The 21884-nt window shown below is 46.5% G+C and overlaps 1 protein-coding gene across 3 annotated transcripts; it reads right to left on the bottom strand.

Moving 5' to 3' along the window:
* Nucleotides 1-984: 984 nt before the first annotated feature.
* LOC119386481 (lysosomal aspartic protease) lies at nt 985-20412 on the bottom strand. 3 transcript variants are annotated; one of them, XM_037653764.2, is made up of 8 exons: nt 20282-20412; nt 12234-12360; nt 9983-10106; nt 9026-9183; nt 7118-7419; nt 3619-3760; nt 2179-2277; nt 985-1154 (listed from the first exon to the last, which is right to left on the bottom strand). In XM_037653764.2, the coding sequence occupies exons 2-8, from the start codon at nt 12342-12344 to the stop codon at nt 993-995; spliced, it is 1098 nt and encodes a 365-aa protein (XP_037509692.1). In that variant the 5' UTR covers nt 12345-12360; nt 20282-20412; the 3' UTR covers nt 985-992. The 3 variants fall into 3 exon arrangements, with proteins under 3 accessions (XP_037509692.1, XP_037509687.1, XP_049271697.1); XM_037653759.2 differs by lacking the exon at nt 20282-20412 and adding an exon at nt 13583-13724; XM_049415740.1 differs by lacking the exon at nt 20282-20412 and adding an exon at nt 13583-13724 and having other exon boundaries at nt 9086-9183.
* Nucleotides 20413-21884: the final 1472 nt, after the last annotated feature.

Below are 21884 nucleotides of genomic sequence, written 5' to 3'. Positions count from 1 at the left end.
TCTCGCAACTCTACTTGTAGTTGTCGCCCCAAGCGAGTTTACAACGGGCTCTAGAAAGACCGCTGCTCCAGCTTTCGCTGTGCTCTATAGCCAACCGCATCGCTCGCTGCTATTTGCTCAAGCGAAAATAAAGTTGTAATTGAGTGCATGTTAGCTCGAGACGTTTACGCGCATTAAGTCAATACAGTCAATACAGAAGTCACATTAAAGATTTTGACCTCATTAAAGCACACTACTCTGCGTGTAGCCTTAGGATTTAAAGGGGTACTGACACGAATATTTTCAGTTGTCCGTTTTTTGCGTCAAATGAAAGGTCAAGTCCTCAAGAGCCTAGAAAAGGTAATGCTAAGCGCGAGTGCGCCCTGAAAAAGTAATTACAGTATGTTTTTAAAAGCTGGTTTCGGTTCCTACTGTACCCTGACGTCACAACACGGTATGAGCTTCTCGTCACGTGCTCGCACAATATATAGTGACGTTTCCACGGCCGCTCCGCGCCGTGGCTTCGTTGGTGACGCACAAGCGGCCATTTTGGAAGTTTTGATGACGCACAAGCGGCCATCTTGGAAGTTTTGGTACCTAACGTCATCACAACTAGCCATACTGCTGCGTGAAGTCACCAGAATTTGTACTGTAGCCTGACGTCAAACTACTGTCGATGTCAGTAGGTGCGCCGTGGAAAAACTGACTTTTAAGATCAAAATAAAATACCTTATCAGCATTCGCTGAGCTTCACTCTTGCTCAGAGCCGTCTCTGCATACAGCAAATTTGTATGGTAGAGTAAAATTGGCTTCGAAAAAAGGTGTCAGTACCCCTTTAACCAACCTGCTGAGTCCGACCGTTATGCTGGAATAGACATCGCAGGAGTATTCGCAACATTTAAAGTTGCTACGAAAGAAAAATTATAAAATGCATTACACTGTACGTACGAGTATATTCAGGCAACAGCTTTGGCGGGGGATGCTTTATTTGATACCCAAGGTACGAACGCCGCTCAGCGCGCCTCCGCGAAGCCCAGGCGATCGTTGCCGCGGTCAAAAACAGTGAAGTAGCGGCCGATGAACGGGTCGCCGAGGTTCCAGAGTGATCCGTAGCTCGAGCCGAAGTCGTTGGATTTGATGAAGACCACGCACGACGTCGTATAGCCTTGCTTCAGCTGATAAAACACGCAAAGGAAACGCGCAGTGAGGTCAGTGAATGTATATAGGCGCTGTGCCGGCGGTTATCGGGTTTTTAAGGCACGTGAGACAGACCGCACATCAGCGACATTTGTCCTGCAAGCAAGCCGCGCCGAAGAGCCATAACAAAGAAAGTTTTAAAAAAAGAAAGAAAGAAAACAGAGATCAGTGGTTAGCGAAGAAAGGTTCAGTCGACTGTATTCGAAGAGTACTGGAGGCCATAACTCCAACCTTTCAATGCCTGAGAATAAAGTTTTCAGATACCTATCTGAAGTTCATTGTATTGCGCCGCGACCAATTCGTGAGAATGGCTGTTCCGTCGATGCTGTCGTTATACTGCTTAGACGAGGCTCTCGTGGATTTTGAAAACGGCATTTTTTTTTACGGTACTACCGGTGTCACTGCGTCGCTGTTTATATCAAGCGTTTCATCGGGCCCGCGGCTCTGCGCGAGCGTAAACAGTAACCAGATTTAGCGTTTGTATAGCTTCGCCAATATCACTAAAGGAAGAAACAATGTTGTTCATACGACAAGTTGTTTATTAAGATACTAAACTGTGAGGTTCATATCATAATCATAATCGTATCATAATCATATCAACGATATGATTATGATACCCAAGAGAAATTACGATTATGAAAGCGATTATGATTATCATTATGATTATGTAATTATGCAAACGATATGATTATGAGACACGCCGTATAGTAGTTGGCTCCGAAATACTTTAACTACCCGAGATTAATTAACGTGCACTTAAAACTTAATTACGCGATCATTTCTGAATGATCGTGTAAACCGGAAATCGAGCTCGCGACCGCTTGCTTGCTTGTTGGATTCCAAGAGCACATTATCTTCACTAAAGAGCCTTAATACACTGGCTCAAAGCTCAATAGAAGTCTCCAAACTTCGAGTGAGAAAATCCACGGGTGAAATTTTAGAAATGAAATCTTCTAGCACTTCTGAGATGAAAGGTAGTACAAATACCTGTCAATGGATTACCTTAACAATGTAGTCTTCCGGTCGCACTTCCAACGACCTGCCTCCTATTATGAAGGTAAGAATTGGGAGATCGTTTACCAACAAGCAGTCTACTTGATTCTGAAAAAAGAAAAAAAAAAGAAAAAAAAAGAGAAGACTGCTTCAGGTGGCACTGAATGAGTAACACACACGCTTACATTGGTGTTATCCATATATAACTGTAGGCAGTTTTTACTGTCTGGTATATAATGTTCAGAGACACTCACTGGCGTCCGTTCAGGCGCACCTTGACAGTAGACAAATGTCTGTTGAAACAATTCTTGCATGTCGTCAACAGAAGACATCGCAGCCGAAGGCGACGAATGCACTGCTGAGGCTTTTAAGAGAGACGAACTTGGACAAGCGGCTTTGACAGAAATGTCGCGTACCACGCAAGAGTGACCGACTGTTACTAATTCTGTGTGTACTGTGTCATGTGCTATCTTTCTCTCTCTCTTTCCTCTCCATCTTTAAACCTCCCCCACCCTGTTCCCATGCGTAGGGTAGCAAACCGGTTTTCCTAAACTGGTTAACCTCCCTGCCTTCTCTAATATTGCTTCTTGACGAAATAGAGATATACTCGTATAACTGACAACTGACACACACACACACACACACACACACACACACACACACACACACACACACACACACACACACACACACACACACACACACACACACACACACACACACACACACACACACACACACACACACACACACACACACACACACACACACACACACACACACACACACAGAGAGAGAGAGAGAGAGAGACAGACAGACAGACAGACAGACAGACAGACAGACAGACAGACAGACAGACAGACAGACAGACAGATAGATAGATAGATAGATAGATAGATAGATAGATAGATAGATAGATAGATAGATAGATAGATAGATAGATAGATAGATAGATAGATAGATAGATAGATAGATAGATAGATAGATAGATAGATAGATAGATAGATAGATAGATAGATAGATCCACAAAACATCTTTTTACACGTAACGAGCGTGATAAATTCTCGATCAAATGCACCTCATATCCTTTTCGTGCGTATAGTGTACCGTTCAATTAATACGAGGTCTGTTCACTTGTAGACCACCGCCGCCAGTGCAAAACCCACAGGTGGGTTCTCTTTTAAAGCTCATTTGGTCGGAGCTTTGCAGCGACCTTCATTCAGTATAGTATGTGTGATGTTAAGCGGATATCGTGTCTTTCAAAAAAGACATCTTATAGCGAACGCAGGAATCCAGCTGTGCCTTGAGCTGTTTCCTGAATGGTGCAGATTGGTGCATGCTTTTGTCGAACTTCGGTGGTCTGAGTTTAGACGCATGCAGTCGTGTGCCTGGCACGTGTTTAACGGATGTCTATCACTGATTATCATCAGCGGTATAGTTACGACGTACCAATCGCGAAGAAAAGGGCGTGGCGCCGAGCAAGCTGATGATACGGTCGACGTCATCCGAAGGCCCTGTGATTGTCGAACTGCTGGTATCGACGATGGCTTGACAGCCTCGCGAGCAGAAATCGTGGACGCCGAACTTAACACTGTCGGGTAAGCAAGAAAAAAGAAGCCACGACACACAGTTGATTGTGATGCGTTAAAGAAGAAAAACAAATTTAAAATATAAAAGAAAATAATATTGCGACCCCCCTGTTCATCATCTTGAGTTTTCGATAGCTGTTCCAAATGTATCACTTTTGAAGCTGGCCCATTTGACCGTAGCCAAAGGTTAATTTGCAATGCACATCATGAGCACCCAGCGCGTTACGGTGGTAGGGCCATCTTTACGCTGCAGTATCCACCGCACGAGACTGACGGACTGTGACGTGTGCGTTCTCCCTCTCTCTCTCTTTCTCACTTTCTCTACTCTTATAATTTTCAAACTCCCCCATTCCTTTCCCTAGTACACTGTCCTGTTACTCTTAGTTAATTACGCCTACCTGATTTCATGTCATTAACCAGTATTGCTGGCGGATGCTCCATCGTACTTCGAGCAACGTATACTTGGTTGTCTTCGTGTAACGAAATTGCTCTTTGTGGTGGCTCAGTGGTTATGGTGCTCGGCATCTGACCTGACGTACGCCGGTTCGATCACGGCCGCGGCGGTCGCATTTCGATGGAGACGAAACGCTAGAGGCTCGTGCACAGTGCGATGTCAGTGCGCGTTAATGAATTCCAGGTGGTCGAAATTGCCCGTATAACCCCACTACGGCGTATCTCATAGCCTGAGTCACTCTGGGTTGTTAAACCCCATAAATCAGCCAACCGTAATTGCTTATTTTTTAAAAAAATCTTGGCACATGGCAGTTGGGACACCACATACACAGTTTATTTAATTCCCAGACTTTCACCTCATTATGCGTATGTGCTATGTTCCTCCACATAAGCGGCATTAACACTTAGAATGCGTCCGTAAAAAGTTACTAATACGAGCTTGAAACGCTTTTTTTGGGAAGTGATTTTGGGAATTGTGGGCCATAAACTTGTCGATGACACTACTTGCAAGTGCCTACCATGTTTTACCTGGGCGCTGTTCTCGGCACCTCGAATGTTAATTCTATCCGCGCTGGAATTAACGACCGATATCGTAAATCTATACAAAAAAATGCGGCGGATCCCACGCAGTGTGGGAATAACTTTCATGCGATGCAGTCAGCGAGTAGCAGCCTACGTATGCCGTATTTGTTTGCTTTGAGCTAAACGTTATGAGATGGATCGACGTCTTTGTGTAAATTGACTAGTTGCGCGCATATCGTGGGCTTGCCAGGAACGACGTCTACGCTGTCGTGTAAAGGGTAACTCATGGTCCGACGTAACGTCAGCACTCACGTTCAAGTAGAGACGTCAGTTTTATTGCAACGAAGTGCACGCTACAGTGCGATAATGTGCATATCATAAGTAGCGGTCATCGGCGTATTCCAGCAACGCTTGACTATAGCTTGCGGAGATACAGGTGTACATATTTAATGTTTATTAAATTCTTATAAAAGCACTGCTACCACACTGCGGTTCTCCCGACACAACGCCTGTATGTGGTCTTTTTCCGAAACAGTTTGAAGCACTGACGTCGCTTTGTGGTGGAATGCTTGAGTGGCATGCAGTATACCTGGGTTCGAATCCGGCTCGAGCTGTAATTTTTCTTTGCTTGCACCGGGATTTGTCACCCACTGACAAAGCCGCCGACGCCGGCACCGTATTTTCCGCGACACGGGCCCCTTCACGCTACTGCGTTAAGATTTCCGAAGCCTGGGTTGATATGCACTGTGAATAACCTATATGCACTGTGAACATTCTTTAGCTTATTTTTCCGGGGTCGAGCAACGCTTGAATATAGGTTGCTGAATCATAGCGTTGCAAATGCAATGTTTATTAGACTGCTATAAAGGCATATCCAACACTGGAACCACAAGTGACGTTAATCTGACATCACGCCTGCAACGTAGGAGTACATATGCAATGTTTATTGCTTAGTTATAAAATTATATAACGAGCTCTGCAACCACAACTGAAGTTGCACCGACATTACACTGCACAGGGTCTTTTTCTAAAGAAGCTTCCTGACCTGGCCTGGCTCTGTGGTAGAATATCTGACTGCCACGCAAAAGGCTTGGGTTCGATTCCTGCTGAAATACTGATTTTTATTCGTCGGGTCAACGCTGCAGGTGTCGGCTTTTATCAATGTCTGTTGTCGCCGTTCTTTAGTAGATATAAACTGTCATGCACCTGTGGCGCATACCCGTATACCACGGCCCGTTGTAAACGGGTATGTGCCACACGTGTCTGGAGGAAAGGGTTTAACGACGTACGCGACACAGTTTTCACGTTATTCATGTGATGACCAGACAGTCGTATTCGTCAAGTTCTCTTACCCTCACATGCTCATTTTGGTCTACACCAAGTTAAAGAGGCGATCACGAGAGCACTCCGACGTCGGCGGCTAGATAGATAGGTAGATAGATACGTAGACAGAAACGCTCAAAGTGCCAAAGGTTCGCTAAGAAATGTTTCGCATTTAATAAATAATGGAAAGCTTCGGTTCGAGTGGAAATGGAACCCAGGTCTTCCTCGTGGCAAGCAGGTGTTCTACCACGGAGCGACCGACGCCAGTGCCTGGAACAGTTTCAGAAAATTTAAAGAAAATACCTGTACAAATGTCATGTAGTGCGAGGAGGGTACTTAACGCATGCAATATTGCGTGGCTGAAGCGTAGAATCGCACCAGGTGTCAAAACATGTGAACTGCGCAACGAGTGGTTGTTGGTTTAAAGGCCCACGAATTAGAAATCCCACAAGCATACTTAGTCATCATCATCAGCAAAAGCATCAACAAAGTGTGCAGCCGCGACGGTGCGCGTGTTGTCTTACGGACGCGATAATTCGCAAAAGGAAGAATTATGGCGTTGCCCACTACGCCATAATTCGCAAATGTACTTGCAGTAGGCATTTTGTTTTAGCTTGAAACGACCAATGTCACGTGCACATACGTTTGTTTCCTTGCGGTACGGTTGACGTGCTTACTGAGAAGCGAAGTCACGCTTGCGATTGAGAAGGCGATGCGAACAGGGCTCGATTACGCTATCGCGTTCCACTCCTGAAGGCGAAGCGCAAGCGTCCTCCAAGTTTGTATTAAAATCGCATTTTTCAATGCTAAGTGGTGCGCATCGCTTTTAAAACGGAATGCACAACGCCACAGCACTGAAACTGTTTTTTTTCTTTTTTTCTCTTTTTTTTTTGTCCACCACTTGCACGCCGTAAGCTTTTTGGAGCCACTGGCTATTCGCGGCGTCGATTCAGAACATCGGAAGGCTCATACATATATCGTGTAACCCTGCGGTTATTGGATAATGCGAGATGCCTTCGCATTTAATCACCGGTAACAACAAACAGCCAGCGTTTTTGTACCTGTCGACAGCCAGCTGCCAGTAGCCCTTCTTCGAGACGGGCACGTAGAAGAGCTCGCCTAAGTAGCGGGCTTCGTCAACTCCTCCGAAGTAGATCTCGCCACCGTCGATTCCCGTCAGGATCCCCAGAGCGCCGGCTCCACGTTTGAGGAACACCGAGAACACGGCGTCACGAACGATTCCCTGCTGAATCATGTTGTCGAAGACTGGAGTGGCCCCCAGCACTGACTTCTCCGGATAGGCCAAGCCCAGGATGCCGTCAAACTTGGCGTAGGCGAATGCCGTGCCACGCCTGTTGTCGGACTGTACGAGGATCAATCAATCAATCAATCAATCAATCAATCAATCAATCAATCAATCAATCAATCAATCAATCAATCAATCAATCAATCAATCAATCAATCAATCAATCAATCAATCAATCAATCAATCTATCTATCTATCTATCTATCTATCTATCTATCTATCTATCTATCTATCTATCTATCTATCTATCTATCAGCGTAAAATTACAAGAATGCGAAGGAACCGAAAGGCGAGAACGACTTTGCTCATGGCCCTCGGTAGTCGCATGTAGTATTGAGAGTCACGAAAGGGAAATTTGACAGTTCACCTGAATGTCCTTTTGAGGTATGTTTGTGATTGGCAAAAAAGTTGGTTTGGTTAAGTAAGGTCAATTTAGGTTGGGCCGGATGGTGCAGACCAGCGCAGTGTCGGTGCACCGCAGAGTTATAGTACGGGTCCGGCTCGATCACCGATCACCGCAAAATGCTGCATGGGCTGCTTCGTTACATTAGTTACAACACAAACAATATGCACTTGCACAGAAAAGGCGCGTAGTTTAAATTAAACTCAGAATTTTCTGTCAGACACAAGTTAAGTTAACCGAATTTGTCCATTCCTTTCAGCTAAACATTGCTTCAAATTTTCTACTATTACTAACGGCGCGAACAAAGTACACACAGAGAACACTATACACACAAACACACGTGCTGCGCATCTGCTAGTTGAAGTGCAATTTCGGTCAAACATTGCTATAGCATTAGTATTTAGTCAGGATACTCCACCCGCCACTTGTTTGTTAAACAGCTCTTATAACCTGAATTGGTCGACTGGTTGATTGATTGATCAATGTATAAGCAGACGCGGGAATAAAAAAATCGGCCGCGTATCTGCGTGCTTCGCTGCAAATGTCGTGTAAAGACGATAGAAGAGGCGCTGCGTGAGATATGAACGCCATCTGGCAATACGTCGGGAAACGTGAATGCTGTGTTGCGGGCTGGTAGTCCCGGCGCAGCAGCAGGCAAGACCGGCGGTGACCAACGCGACCGGCGGGGACGCCAGCCAGCCCGAACACGCGGTTTGGCGCGAAGCGCCGAAGCAGAAGAAACGTCCGCACTCAACGAGTACTCTCCACACACTCTTATATTCACGTCGCCTGGGTAAAGCAGGAATGCCAGAGCGGCGCCCCATGGCCCCATGGCACTCGTACTGTGCAATACTGAACTGAAACCGAAACACAACAATGAACTCGCGCAGAGGGCACGGAGGAAGCCAAGTTTCGGCGCACTCGCATTTTCAGCGCAGCTTAAGAAACTACGGTCTCTAGAATTAGGTATCTATGTATTTTCTATTAAAGGAACACACCACCTAATACTTACCTAGTGATGTTGCGCCTCAGATATGCGTAATGTTTGCTTTTTGATCAACCATGTAGACAAGTATGAACCTAGTGAGCCGTTCACGATGGCTGGCCCTTGTGCAAGTGGTTCAACTTTAGCCGAGTAGCTGAATCGAGGGACGTGCCGACAAACAGAAAGACAGACAGACAGAAAGACAGACCAAAATTTCTGCGTTTAAGTGCCCCAAGAAAGACTACCGTCTTTAATAATTGATCGTGAAGTCTGACCTGGACGAATGCCTGACTCTTCACGGAGTGATTGCCGATGGTGACGACGTCAACGGCGACCTCGCCATGTACGGGTCCGCTTCCGTAGACGAGTCCCACGCGCGTGCCATTGCGTTCGTACGTGCATGACTTCGCAGGGTTGTAGAGCTGGTGAAGGCCTGAGCGGGAAAGGAATGTGGCTCGTGTTTCCCCACTGAAGCAATAAATGTTACAGTGCTATGTATACAGGTCGTAGAAGTGCAATTTAAGAAGTATGCATAATGCTAGTTCAAATCAGAAACATAAGCTTAAACAGAGGAGACAATGAAATATAGGCTACGTGCGTAGCCGTATATTACCCACATCAGCATGTACATTCAAAACGGGACCAGGTGTATCTACATTACTGCACAATATGTGAGAAGATTTGTGATGTGGAGAACTTCATTTGGTGCTGCCGGTGATTAAATATAGACAGGAAGACTGCTAGACGACCTACGAAAAAAAAAAAAAATGGTCGAAGCAGTAAACACTTTTCGCCCATGACGAGAGCACGTACACTAATAGCTGTTGGTTATAGGCGCGACAGTGCAGCTATAAAAACGCAGTGACAGCCAACCATTGGTGCCTCCCCCCCCCCCCCCCCCGAAATTTTCAATTTTGCATGTGTATATATGCACGCACACATACAAACGCACGCACTAACGTACATAAAGTATGGGTGAACCCCCCCCCCCCCCCGCCCCTCCTCCCGGAAATAAATTTCTGGCTACGCTCCTGCGGCCAACCGTGGTTATCAAATGAGTGGCATCGCACTTCGAACTGTATCCGCAAGAGAAGGGGATGCTATCGGCATCGCCTTCATCTATAGTTTACTGGTTTTCCTTTACGCTTTGACAAGAGCTTTGACATATGCCCCATATGTAATGAATGGCCGTCGACTGACCGCTAGCAAAAGGAAAATCGAAGAGACCTCACCGCAGATGCGGTCGTTCTCGCTGCACTTGACGGACGGAACCCACAGGTCCGAGGAGCCAGTGTCGAAGAGGATGCGAAAGTACTGCGGCGGTGTTCCAATCGAGAGGTCGCCGTAGTATTGCGCCTAGGACAAGACGTCGACAAATTGTGTCCGCCGAGGATCAATTTTCGCGCTTAATGAGGCATCGATGGCTTTCGCCTTAATAATTCTAGTTACTTGCAGTTCTGGCACATAACGCTCGTGTAATCAGGCCAGCCTCGTGCAAGTATTTGAAGCACTATCTGACTAGTCCAATCAGGCAATGCGCTCTTGAGACAGAGAATAAGGTCTGTATTGTGTGCTTGGTATGGGGTCTTTAATCATTTAGTGCTTAAGTAAACAAATAAGGTTGTGGAGTAGTGATGCAGAACTATCGGTAAATTGACTATCGATAGTATCGATAGTTTTTTCGAAACTATCGATAGTGTAAACAAACTATCGATAGTGCTACTATCGACAAACTATCGATAGTGCAATCGGTATGTACCATCGTTGATATTATTATAGCGATATTACTGCCACGCGTGTTTATTGCTTTGTTTTGACGTATTCTGGTTTCACGCACAAAGACTGTTAGCAACGTTTGACGCAGACCGCGCCGTAATGTTTGAGAAGCTTCACAATTGTTTGAGATCATTCTGTTAAGATTACGCGCCGGACGCGAATAGTCAAGTTCATTCGAGAGTTTACGCGAGCACCAGCGTTAACGCTGGAATATTTGATGATTCATGTATAAAGGACGACGGGCGTTCTACCGTTGATCAGATTACTCAACGGCTGACGACTGCTCCCGCCGCTGTCAGTGCGCAGCATGTATCGCTTGTATTTTGAGTTTTGATTTTCTGGGCACAAGTTCGCCCAAATAAAGAGCTCCGTATTTGCCAGTCTTGCTGCAGCATTCTTCACCGCCACAACTACGTGACAATACTATCGATAGTGGTGTAAATAATGATGCGGTTGCTGGCCGGCCATATTGCCAAAATATTTGCGATAGCCTACTACCAGCTTCGCTTAATTTATGAGCAATTTTTGGCAGAGAAATTAGATATTTCCGCAGTGAAATGGTGGGATATATCCAGCAGTAAATTCGTATCCAAAAGCAACGAGTTACACCTTACAATTATTGTTCTTGCTATTTTTTATTTTGAAATCATAAAATGCAATATCAATTTGAAGCCGCGCAGTCCCACCACATGTAAAGGCTTCCTTTCCGCTACAGCTGAACAGTTTGACTTTATGATCATGTGTCAGCAAAGCACTCTGGTGAAGAACACAAGCATGTCAACTTTCTTGCCCTTCAGCCTGCTCCTCCGGCTCCACTATGCACCACGCGTGCGGGGAACTAAGTTTATTCTGCAGTGAGTCGGCGTTGTTGATTTTATACTATCGATAGTACCATCGAAATTTATACTATCGATAGCGCTATCGATAGTATTTTTCACCATCGATAGTTCGATAGTGACTCAGCTATCGATAGTATCGATAGTACCATCGATAGTTCTGCATCACTATTGTGGGGCCAGGTTCCTAAACTTCGTTGTTTTTACGCCGTTGTGTTGACGCGTCTGGCTTTGCTTCGCCTAACTCCTGTAAATGCAACAGTAGCCTGTTCTATAGTGTATATGTACGTTCTGTTTCAGTTTATCACAGAACGACTGTAGAACTAGATTTTATTTATACAGTTGAAACTCGATTTAACGAACTACTGATGACCTCGCTCGAATTATTTCGTTCTATCGAGAATTTCGTAAAATCGAGAAAGGGATTTTTCGGTCCATCGAAATCTAATATGGTAATGCACTGACACCCGAAACCTACCGCGGCATTCCATTTGCCTCCGATTCACGCCTGTACGGCTGAAAAGACCGTTGAGGCGGCCAGTGCCGGGAGGCTCACGTCGCCCGCAGATGGATCCTCCCATGTCTGCAGGGCGATGGAGGCCAAGTAGACGGTCACGTCAAGCTATCACGGACTGCTGATACGCAATGACAGGGAGAACGAATGCAGTGAGAGCGCGAGAAGGCCGAGCAAGAAAATACGAGGAAAATACTGAACTAAAAGCGCTCCAGTAACTGTTTTTGTTTTTTATTAGTTTAATTCGCGTGCCGCCGACATTTCGTGGTCATCTGGGTGTTGTTTGGACAGCGTATGCTAATACAATGAGAAATCTTTATATTGAAATCGGAGTAACGTAAAGTAATAATCACTCACATCCATATAGTTCTTCAATAGTTTCGCAAACATTTCATTTCCCACTGCGCAGTACTCAAGCGGAGTGGACGGTATGTCGAAACCTTCATAAGTTTCCCGTACAGACCTCATTCGTCGAAGGGGCACCCTGAAATTACACAAATACACACATGCACACGCTCTGGCACTTGCTCTTTCTAACACGCACGCAGAAAGGTCACTTCATTTGCGGCTGTTCGCACACTTGTGACCTTAAGAAAACAACCACTGAGTCAATGAGAGACATCATAGGGGAACACTTCAAATTAATTTAAGCCGCCTAGGTTTCTCACATGTATGCCTAAATCTGCTTACACAATCATTCCTTCATTTCGCCCCGTCTAAATGAAGCCGCGGCCTAGAGGCATCGAACCCGCCACCTCCGGCTCAGCTACAGAACACCATTGTCACTGGTGAGGCAAATACAAGCTTCGTTTGAAAATGTAATCTAGTCGCAAATAGCAAAAGGTTAATTCAGAAGTCTTCATTAGTTATGTGTGTGAGGGCTCTTAACTGTTCGCGAATGTTGTGCACAGACCACCTGTACAAGAAGATTTTGCGCAGATATAGCATCACGCTTTTATTAAAATCAGCTATTTACTCTGAACGCCCCGTATGTCGGATGCTCAGGCTTGAAGTAGAGTAACCGTATATGCTACCTTTAGGTAGCAGAGTGGCGCATCTGTCTTCCAAACGCCGCTAGCAACCATGCATTGCGGAGAAGCTGACGCTTGGGCCAATTTTTGTGTTTCTCTACGCCGCCGCTGCAGCGAGTCGGATTGACACCAGACATCGACAGTTAAGTTAATCACGGGTCTTCGACACTCCAAACTTGTCGATCAGCGACACGGTAGGCATGTCGCCTGCAAGAACGAAGAGCGGCTTGGCCGCATAGCTGTGGTTGCTAGCCAGACCTATGCGCAACTCTGCTACCTAAAGGTAGCATATACAGTAACTCTAGCTTAAAGTGATCCGAAGCACCATCTAGTGCTGCCCATTGCATTCTGCATGCCCTCATTCACTACTCTGCACTATCTGTCGGTTTTAACCGACGCACCCGCTTAATCCTATTTCTTAATGGGATCCACAATAAGATGTGAGCGAACAGAAGAAGACATACTATGAAGTTGTACAAACAGTGGCAAGGTGGCTCGACAGATGGGCCACTTTTGTGGCAGGTGGACGTATCATTATCAAAGGCGGTCTTGCCATCTTTGGCGTGTTATGTAAAAAATGACATTTCGCCTATAAAAACTTGGGTCAGCCTGTCTGTGGCAGCTTACCCCTGTTCTGTACAACTTTTATTATTATTGAGATGCAAGTCATCTCACCTGAGCTGGGCGAACGTCGACACCGAAAGAGTAAGCGCCAAAATTATTGTCGCCGGCTTTGATTTGTCCATCTCGAAAGAGCAGGGTGAAACTCTCGACCCGTAAGCAACACGAACACGCACCGGGTCGACTCTTCAAGGAGGATACACTAAAGCAACACAGCGCGATAATTCCCGGCTGCCTCAGCGTCACCGAACGCGACGAGCTGTCCCATGTCCAGGCACATCACGCGTGTTGCGAGTATTTCTTTTTGCACACATATGCACGCTGATAAGGATAGCTCAAAGTTAAGGCAGGCATTTTTTTTCTTTTCTTTCAGTGTCTTCAAGTACATCCGCGTCGCGCGCACATCGTCGCGCACATTCTCCAGATATGCGCTGCAACTTCTCCGTTCTGTGTACACGTTTAAAACACTGCTGCACGCGAGGGCCAGAGGGGTGCATATTTTCTTATCTGATTAACGGCATCTTGTCGCTGACCCATCGCCGCAGCGCCGTGGTTATCGCGTTGAGGTGCTGAGGTCGCGGGCTCGATCCCGGACGCGGTGGCCGCATTTCGCTGGAGGGACAATTAAACAACTTTCGCGCACTCGATTATATTCAAGTGTTAGAAATTAACTGCAGTCGCTGTCACAGTTGTTGTGGCATGTAAAGCACCAGAATTTAATTAGATAGACCAAAGCCACAGTAAAGGCACGCGACCGACATTACAGAGCCTTTGGTGAACGTTTACGGTCCGCTTCGTTAAGACCGCTGTATCCTAGCGATTTGCACAGAGCACGCAGTAAACGGGATCGCTAGCACTAGCGCACGCGCGCGCGCGCAACGCTCATTCCATGGAGCGTACCCCTGTAGGACGCTGCGCTCGGTTCGCTGCAGAAGCAATTGAGCGAAGCGCGGGGCGCCTGCGTCCACTTGGTCTCTTTGTCATCCTGCAGTCAAGGTGACAGCGCGTCGCTCCATAGCGTCTCGGGTCGACGAGCTTATCAAAAATCCTAAATTAACGTGACTCGATCCCTGCGATGCCTGAGCGCGTGAAACTTGGGCGAAACGGACTGTAAACTTTAGGAAAATTAAAGGGCCCCTAAACGACCCACGAGAAATAAAAAGAAGGAGAGCGCTATTCTGTCCTGGTATTTCCCGTTTTTTCGGCACGATTCGTGACGCCAGCAGTATGTTCACGTGACGTATATGAGACAATAGGCTCTCCATTGGTCCATATACGAGGGACATCAGTTGTGAATTGTTTCCCACCTTGCTTCGCCATGCAGTCGCACGCCCGTTCTGCCTCGTCTCGCATGACTATCGTGCGCGATCAACTGATTTCACTTCGTTTTGTGCGTTTTGGACTGCAGCGCAAGCGGAGATAGCAACGTGTAGCCGAAAAGCGCGAAGTGCTGATAGGCTCAAAGCTCAGTGCTGACATTGTCTTCGTGTTCTATGAAGAAATAAGTGGCGATGAGGAGATAGAGCCTGTAGGAAGGGTAGTGAATGCGAGAAATAAACCATTTTCTCGTCTTTGAACATGGCGGGGTTTAGGAGCCCTTTAAAACGCAAAAAAAAAGACATTCACATAGGTCAAGAGACACAGGACTGATGTGTACAAGGCGATCACCGCTATCTGCACAGCGCTAAACGAGACAAGTGTTCCAGGAATTGGCTCGTACGCACACACACGCACCCTATTACACGTCATTTTTCTGGTTCCGCTCTGCGTAACAAGATGAATAAGAATTAGCGTGGTATAATAGCCTTCTCAATTAAAAAACTGCCTAATTACCGTTTAAGCATTGGAGAGGATGTCTCTAATTATATGCCCTAACTATGTATATAGTGCGTATCTGACAAATGATGGTCAAAAAATAACACCGCAGAAGAGTCACACAAGAGGACAACGCAAAAACTGCACGCTATGCGTCGTCTTATGCATTTTTTTGTATCATTAAACTGATTAAACTAAGAAGGTCGGATAAACAAATCCTTCATTACAAGAGAGAACGCCGGCTCATACTCCGGCAGCTCCAGTGATGTCAACACTGGACATGTTCCAAATGTAAAGAAGTGTGCGATGTTGCAGCGGACATTACAATCTACGAAAAGCACTAAAATGCTTCAATGCGGTCAATGTAACTCGCCGTTGTATCACTGGAAAGCGCAAGCTTCGAGAATTTTCTTTCATTTATGTTTCGTTCATTTTGCAAGCAACATTTACAACGTTTCTGCCAATGTCCGACCACCAATGTCACAGTTTTCTAAATTGCAGCCTTAATCAGGTCGGTGGAGCGGCAGAGCTAGTTGACACGCTGTTGAGCTGCTCACACGGTATTTCGCAGTATATACTGAGACTGAATGCGCGGACGCGCTTCACCTCGGCAGTATTTGGCGTAAGTTAGACATTTTGCACCGTCACTGGGTTTAGGCAACTGTGTGCCGCAGTCTCCCGGCCCGCACTTATACGAGCAATTAGCAGGCGCACCCATCGATACGCGTACTGACTACATATATACAGGGTGTACAACGAATTAATCGAACGCATTCCGTACTTTTAACGACAATGACGCCACAAGGACACAGCAAGCGAAGTATGAGTGAAAAGCTCATGTTATCGCTACTTGTAAATAATTGTACGTTGCTTTCACAAACTTATATTATTTCCCTCTCCTTTGCACCTGCATACCTCAACTTATCCCCCCGCTGACCTTTGTTTTGGTGTCAACAGTGTCATTTACTTTCTTGCGCGTTAACAAACAAACAAGCAAGCAAACAAACAAACAAACAAACAAACAAACAAACAAACAAACAAACAAACAAGCAAACAAACAAACAAACAAATAAATAAATAAATAAATAAATAAATAAATAAATAGAGTTCAACAACAGCTTGCAAGTTCATTCTCTCAAAGAGATGTTCCTGCATTCCTCACAATGCGTATTGCGACAGCAGCTTGTAATGGCAGAAATAAAGGGCGAGCAAGGGGGGATGGAAAGCGGCGTGGGGCCCGATAGATGCTATATAAGCACGGGGCGCCTTAATCGAACACCATAGCTGGCTACCCAAGGCGTACATGTACTTCAACAACAGCTTGCAAGTTCATTCTCTCAAAGAGATGTTCCTGCATTCCTCACAATGCGTATTGCGACAGCAGCTTGTAATGGCAGAGATAAAGGGCGAGCAAGGGGGGATGGAAAGCGGCGTGGGGCCCGATAGATGCTATCAGGGTTGCCAATGGTGGCTACTTTTCGCCAAATTGGCGAATTTGAGAGGCCCGGGGCGACCTAAAATTATGAATGGCGACATGGCGAATTTTTGGCGATTTTCGGCTTAGGTCTCCACTGAGTAATGCATCCTAAGTTCAGTGTCTTTCCAATGAATGAGCGGCAACATTCCGGGTATTTTTCTTGGTTTTAGAGTAGAACGTGCACATTACGCGTCATTCGGTATGTCCGTCCTGTAACTCGTGTGTATCTCCTCAATTCATTAAATGCAGCAGGTACTCGAATGTCCCCCAGCGACATTTTAGCAAAATGTAAGTCAGCGGACTGCCTCGCAAACCGCGAGGGGGCAGTGTTTGACTATAAGTATATAGCTTTAGGTGGTTTAAGCTTCTCTAAAGTTTGGCTTCTCAAGGGGCTAGACGACGGGTTGGCCGCGTGTTCCGACCATTTGTTCCGCCAAAGCTCCAACTGTTCTGAATAGCTTGGCGACTTATTCACTGTTGCAGTGCCCCCAATTTAGCTTATTTATCGAGGCATTTTCCACTGTTCTTGGTGAGCGTGTGCAATGAAAACAATTACTATAAACATTCTACATTGTCTACCTGTTCATTATTAACGCATCGGATTAACACCTGTAGATGTAAGTGACTATAAGAAAAGGTCGGTGGCGTCCTTTATCATATCAGTTCACACTTAAAAAGTGTAAGTCTCACTAATGATCGGTTCCTGCAAAAATTCTGTCGTGTTACCGTCAATGAACCTTTTAATCATTTTAATTCATATAAGGGTACGTAAAGCTGTCTACAAACAGCGCTTTCACGGTTTTCGCCCAAGGTTTACCACACATTTACCTTTGAAACGAGCCGACAGGGATGGAAGGATATCATGAGCGCTTCATTCATTCACCCTTGCGCCACCACGCACATCTTGCGGCTAGTCGGAGAAGCAGCACCATGCACTCCCATGATGAAGCGGGCGATACAACTGGCATTGAGAAACGTCAATATAATTGAAGGGTCTTGGATGGTACTGTATTCTACCGAGCTATACGTGAGTGGAAAGTTTTATTACTATGTATGCCGCACATATCTAGGATGGCGACCTTTTTGGCGAAATTTGTAAAAAAATGGCGACTTTTGGCGACTTTTTGCTCGTCGTTTGGCGACATTTTCTCGAAAGTCAGTGGCAACCCTGGATGTTATATAAGCACGGGGCGCCTTAATCGAACACCATAGCTGGCTACCCAAGGCGTACATGTACTCGAGCAAGCCCTCCTCCGTATGTGCCTCCTCTTCCGGCCGGAAGGGGCGCCGGCCGGGTCGTTCAACCTCCCGGACAGCTGCCGGCGGCGGCAGTGGCTCCGCTGTCGTGGTCAGCTGCAGATCCCCGACCCGGCTTCTGCTGCCGCCGGAACCGCCTGCTTTCCCACTGAGCGAGTCGCGAGGCGTGCGAACGCGCTTTTCTGCAGCCGCCACGCGCGCGCGAGCATCGTCCGGCCAAGTCGTCGCTCAAGGCCTCTGCCTTTCACCGGCGCTGTTGTCTCTTTGAGCACGGAGAGCCCGAGCGACTTCACGGCGATCGTTGCCTGTTCGGGAGAAAAAAAAAAAAATCTCCGCAATGACCATGTACGTATACATGGACATAGCAGAGACTGTGCAAAATTCCATGCACTGTCAAGGTTAGCTTTTATCGGGTGAGAAGGTTAGAACGACTGAGGTAAGTGTCGAGTCTAACTTGCTGTTTTTCTCAACAGAAAAAAAAAAAATCTTCCAGGATCCAGTGTATCTTTGGCTCAATTAATCCAGCCGCCGCGGTGGTACAGTGATTACGCAGTGATCGGCTGTTGACACGAACGTTACATGTTCGACCCTGGCCGCGGCACCGCGTTTTGACGCATGCGAAATGCGAGAGTCCTGCGTACGTAGATTCAGGCGCACTTTAAGGGACCGCGGGTGGTCGACATTTCCGGAGCCTCCCACTACGGCGTGCATCATAACCATATCATGGTTTTGGCACGTAAAAACCCACTTATTATCATCATTATTTTCTTAATCCAATTATTATAACACCGCTTATACGCGCCATTATCTGTACTCGGCATACGTTTAGAGAATCCCGATTGACGATGATAAACGGCCCCGACACTTCTGGAAACAAAAACGACAACAACGTTTTAGTATATATGTTTGTTGAACCTTTTACAACTAGAAACTTTCGCCCCTGAAGATTCCACTACTGAAAGATTTTAAGTAAACATAGCCTCTGCTTTCGTGCAATTTAGGGTTCGAACATGCTGCTTTGCGATGTTAAGTATCTGCCACTGAGGGAATTTGTAGCTGCTATCGCAACTGCTGGTGCAGTTTTTACATTACATCGCGTGTGTATTTTGCAAAATGGTTTGCTTTTGCCTCTCTCTTTCGATAATTCCTTCGAGGTTTACAGAACGTATGAATGAATGAATGAATGAATGAATGAACAGCACCACAATTTCAGGGCGGCTTTTTTTTTTTTTTTTTAGTGGCGCATGCGAATGTCTTATTTCAGCAGGACCTTTCCTCGACGAGGGTTGTCTTCGTTAGCAACTAGTACATTCGTAGCACTATCAGAACCCGGCTGCTGATCCGAAAGACGCTGGTTCGATCCCGGCCGCGGCGGTCGCATTTCGATGGAGGCGAAGTGCTAGAGGCTCGTGTACAGGGGTGTAAGTGCGCTTTAAAGAACCGCGAGTGCTCGAAATTTAATTGTTGTCGTTAACTGTAATGTAGTAATTATTAACGTAAATTGAAATGAATGATGAATTATGCTGCATAACAAACATATCGCTGGTTTGCTCATAGATATTTTTTCGGGCACGATTATACCTGGAGCATCTAAACGGCTACTCGATATTTCCTGCAGCTGCTTGCTTAAGCTGTATACGAGGGTTTATGACGTTCATCGCAGGACCCAGCGATATATGAACGGATGTGATCCACTGCATAGAGGTCCGTCTCTCCACCCCAGCCGGCCTTCCGCACGAACGACCCAAAATAGTTTAATAATTCAATTGTTTCTTATTTTATTTCACTCATTTTTTTCTTTCTCTATATGGCCATCCACCCTTCTAGCGAAGAGACATTTCTGCCGCGTACCGGGGCAGCCTGTATGCAGAGCCAGATGTGTAAGCGCTTTGGGAAGCGTCTACAAAACGCGGTCGCGCTCCTTGCGAGCCCGGAAACTAAAATTTTGCGAGGTGTGAGCCCTCGATGAACAGCCAAGAAACGCATTGCGACCGTTCCGTGGCCACCATTTAGTCAACTTTCCCTCTGGCACAGTTTAGGTGCATCGTCCAGCAGCCAGATGACGCGGCGCACTCCGGAGAGAAAATGGGAAAAAAAACTGGAGCGAGAGAGAGAGAGAGGTGACCACAATTTCTCCCAGAATAACGGTAAACAGAGGAGCACTATGGATGGAGCCCGGCTTTCAGAGAGCCAATGGTACACACAAAGAAAGTGGCCGAAATTTAGGGCGCACAGTATTACGCGCGGACGTAAAGCACGGGCGCCGAAATAGCCTCTCTCGTCGTCCCGATCAACGACGTCGTGACGGGGCCGGGCTGTCATTTCCTTCCGTGACGCGTTGTGCATCTCCTCGGCTGGCTTTCACTGTCCCCTTCCTTCTCCATCGTGCACTCGCGGGGGACGCGGCCGAGAGCATTCCGCCCGGACTCCGGTAAAGTTCGTGCGCAGGGAGTGTGCATGCGACGGGCGCCACGTGGCCTCTCCTTCCGGCATTGCCCAGCTGCCCGAAATCGTTCTGCCTGGTGAAAGCGCATTTCTCTCTTTCGCCCAACGCGAGCCTGAAATGCGGGATTACGCGAGAGAGCGTCGACAAACGCGCGCACATTCGCGTTCGACGAGCCACGTAGAAAAGATGCTTTTGCATGCTTGCGCAGGGATATCTATTTGACGATTTTTACTGGCAATTTGCCAGTAAAAATCGGAGGGAAGTTAGCGCTCTGTCCTTTCGTCTGGCCGGCTCGGCCGTTTCTTCTTTTTCCCGTGATGCGCTGTTCCATTTCAAGTACGACAAACCAACTCTCCGATTCTTCAACACTTGTAGAAGAGATATCTGTAATGAAAATATTTCGCCGTTTTTCTGTATCTGTAGAGACCGATAGGTTTTGGAGGTTGTCCTAATTACTGCGTTGCTTAAATTGAATGCTTTGACAATTGAGAGAGAGAGAGAGAGGGAGAGAGATAAAAAAAGAGAGAAAGAAAGGGAGGTCAAGCAGAATCATATCATGCGGTTCGCTACCCTACACTAGGGGGAGGGGGAAATGCAAATAAAGATGGAAAGGACAGCGGAGATAAGAGCAGGCGTACGAAGACAAACAAACAAAAGAAGAAGGTGAGGAGTGAGAGTACTATAGCCTACTCAATAGGCCATCTGCCACGCAAAAAGTTCAATAAGGCCTTAATAAACTTCCGGTGCGACGACAGTTCGGGTTGACATTCTAGTATTGACTGTAGCTTTGACGATAGAGAACATAATAATATCTGGAGTTATAAGTGCCGAAACCATGGTATGACTAAGAGGCACGCCGTAGTGGAGGGCTCCGGAAATTTCGACCTCCTGGGCTTCCTTAACGCGCACCTAAATCTAGAAACGCACTGTGACCTTTTCTTATCCTTACAATTTTCCCTTCCTTATGAAAGCCGCCTTATAGCGTTAAGGTAAGGTTGGTTTGTGAATACGGGCCTAAGTACAGGGGCGTCTATAGCAATTCGCTTCTATTGACATGCGACCATCGCGGCCGGCTCGGATAGAACCCACGTCTCTCGGGTCAGCAGCCGAGCACCGCCACCACTGTACCATCGCGGCGGCGATGATGGAGAACGTAATTTTCGTCTCTTTTACTACAAAGGGCGGCGAGAAATACCTATAAGCTATAGCTGCAGCACGCACCCGCTTTTAGCGATTTGGCACAACGGCAATTACATGTTCTGTATTTACTGCGTTGAATGCGCGTACTCCGTCGACATCTAATGTAAATGGTGCGGCTGTACCTATAACAAGCTAATGACACATTCAAATTAATAGTGCTC

Source organism: Rhipicephalus sanguineus, chromosome 1 (assembly GCF_013339695.2).
Source record: "Rhipicephalus sanguineus isolate Rsan-2018 chromosome 1, BIME_Rsan_1.4, whole genome shotgun sequence".
NCBI classification, from domain to species: domain Eukaryota; kingdom Metazoa; phylum Arthropoda; class Arachnida; order Ixodida; family Ixodidae; genus Rhipicephalus; species Rhipicephalus sanguineus.
This window is presented reverse-complemented; position numbering and strand designations above follow the sequence as displayed.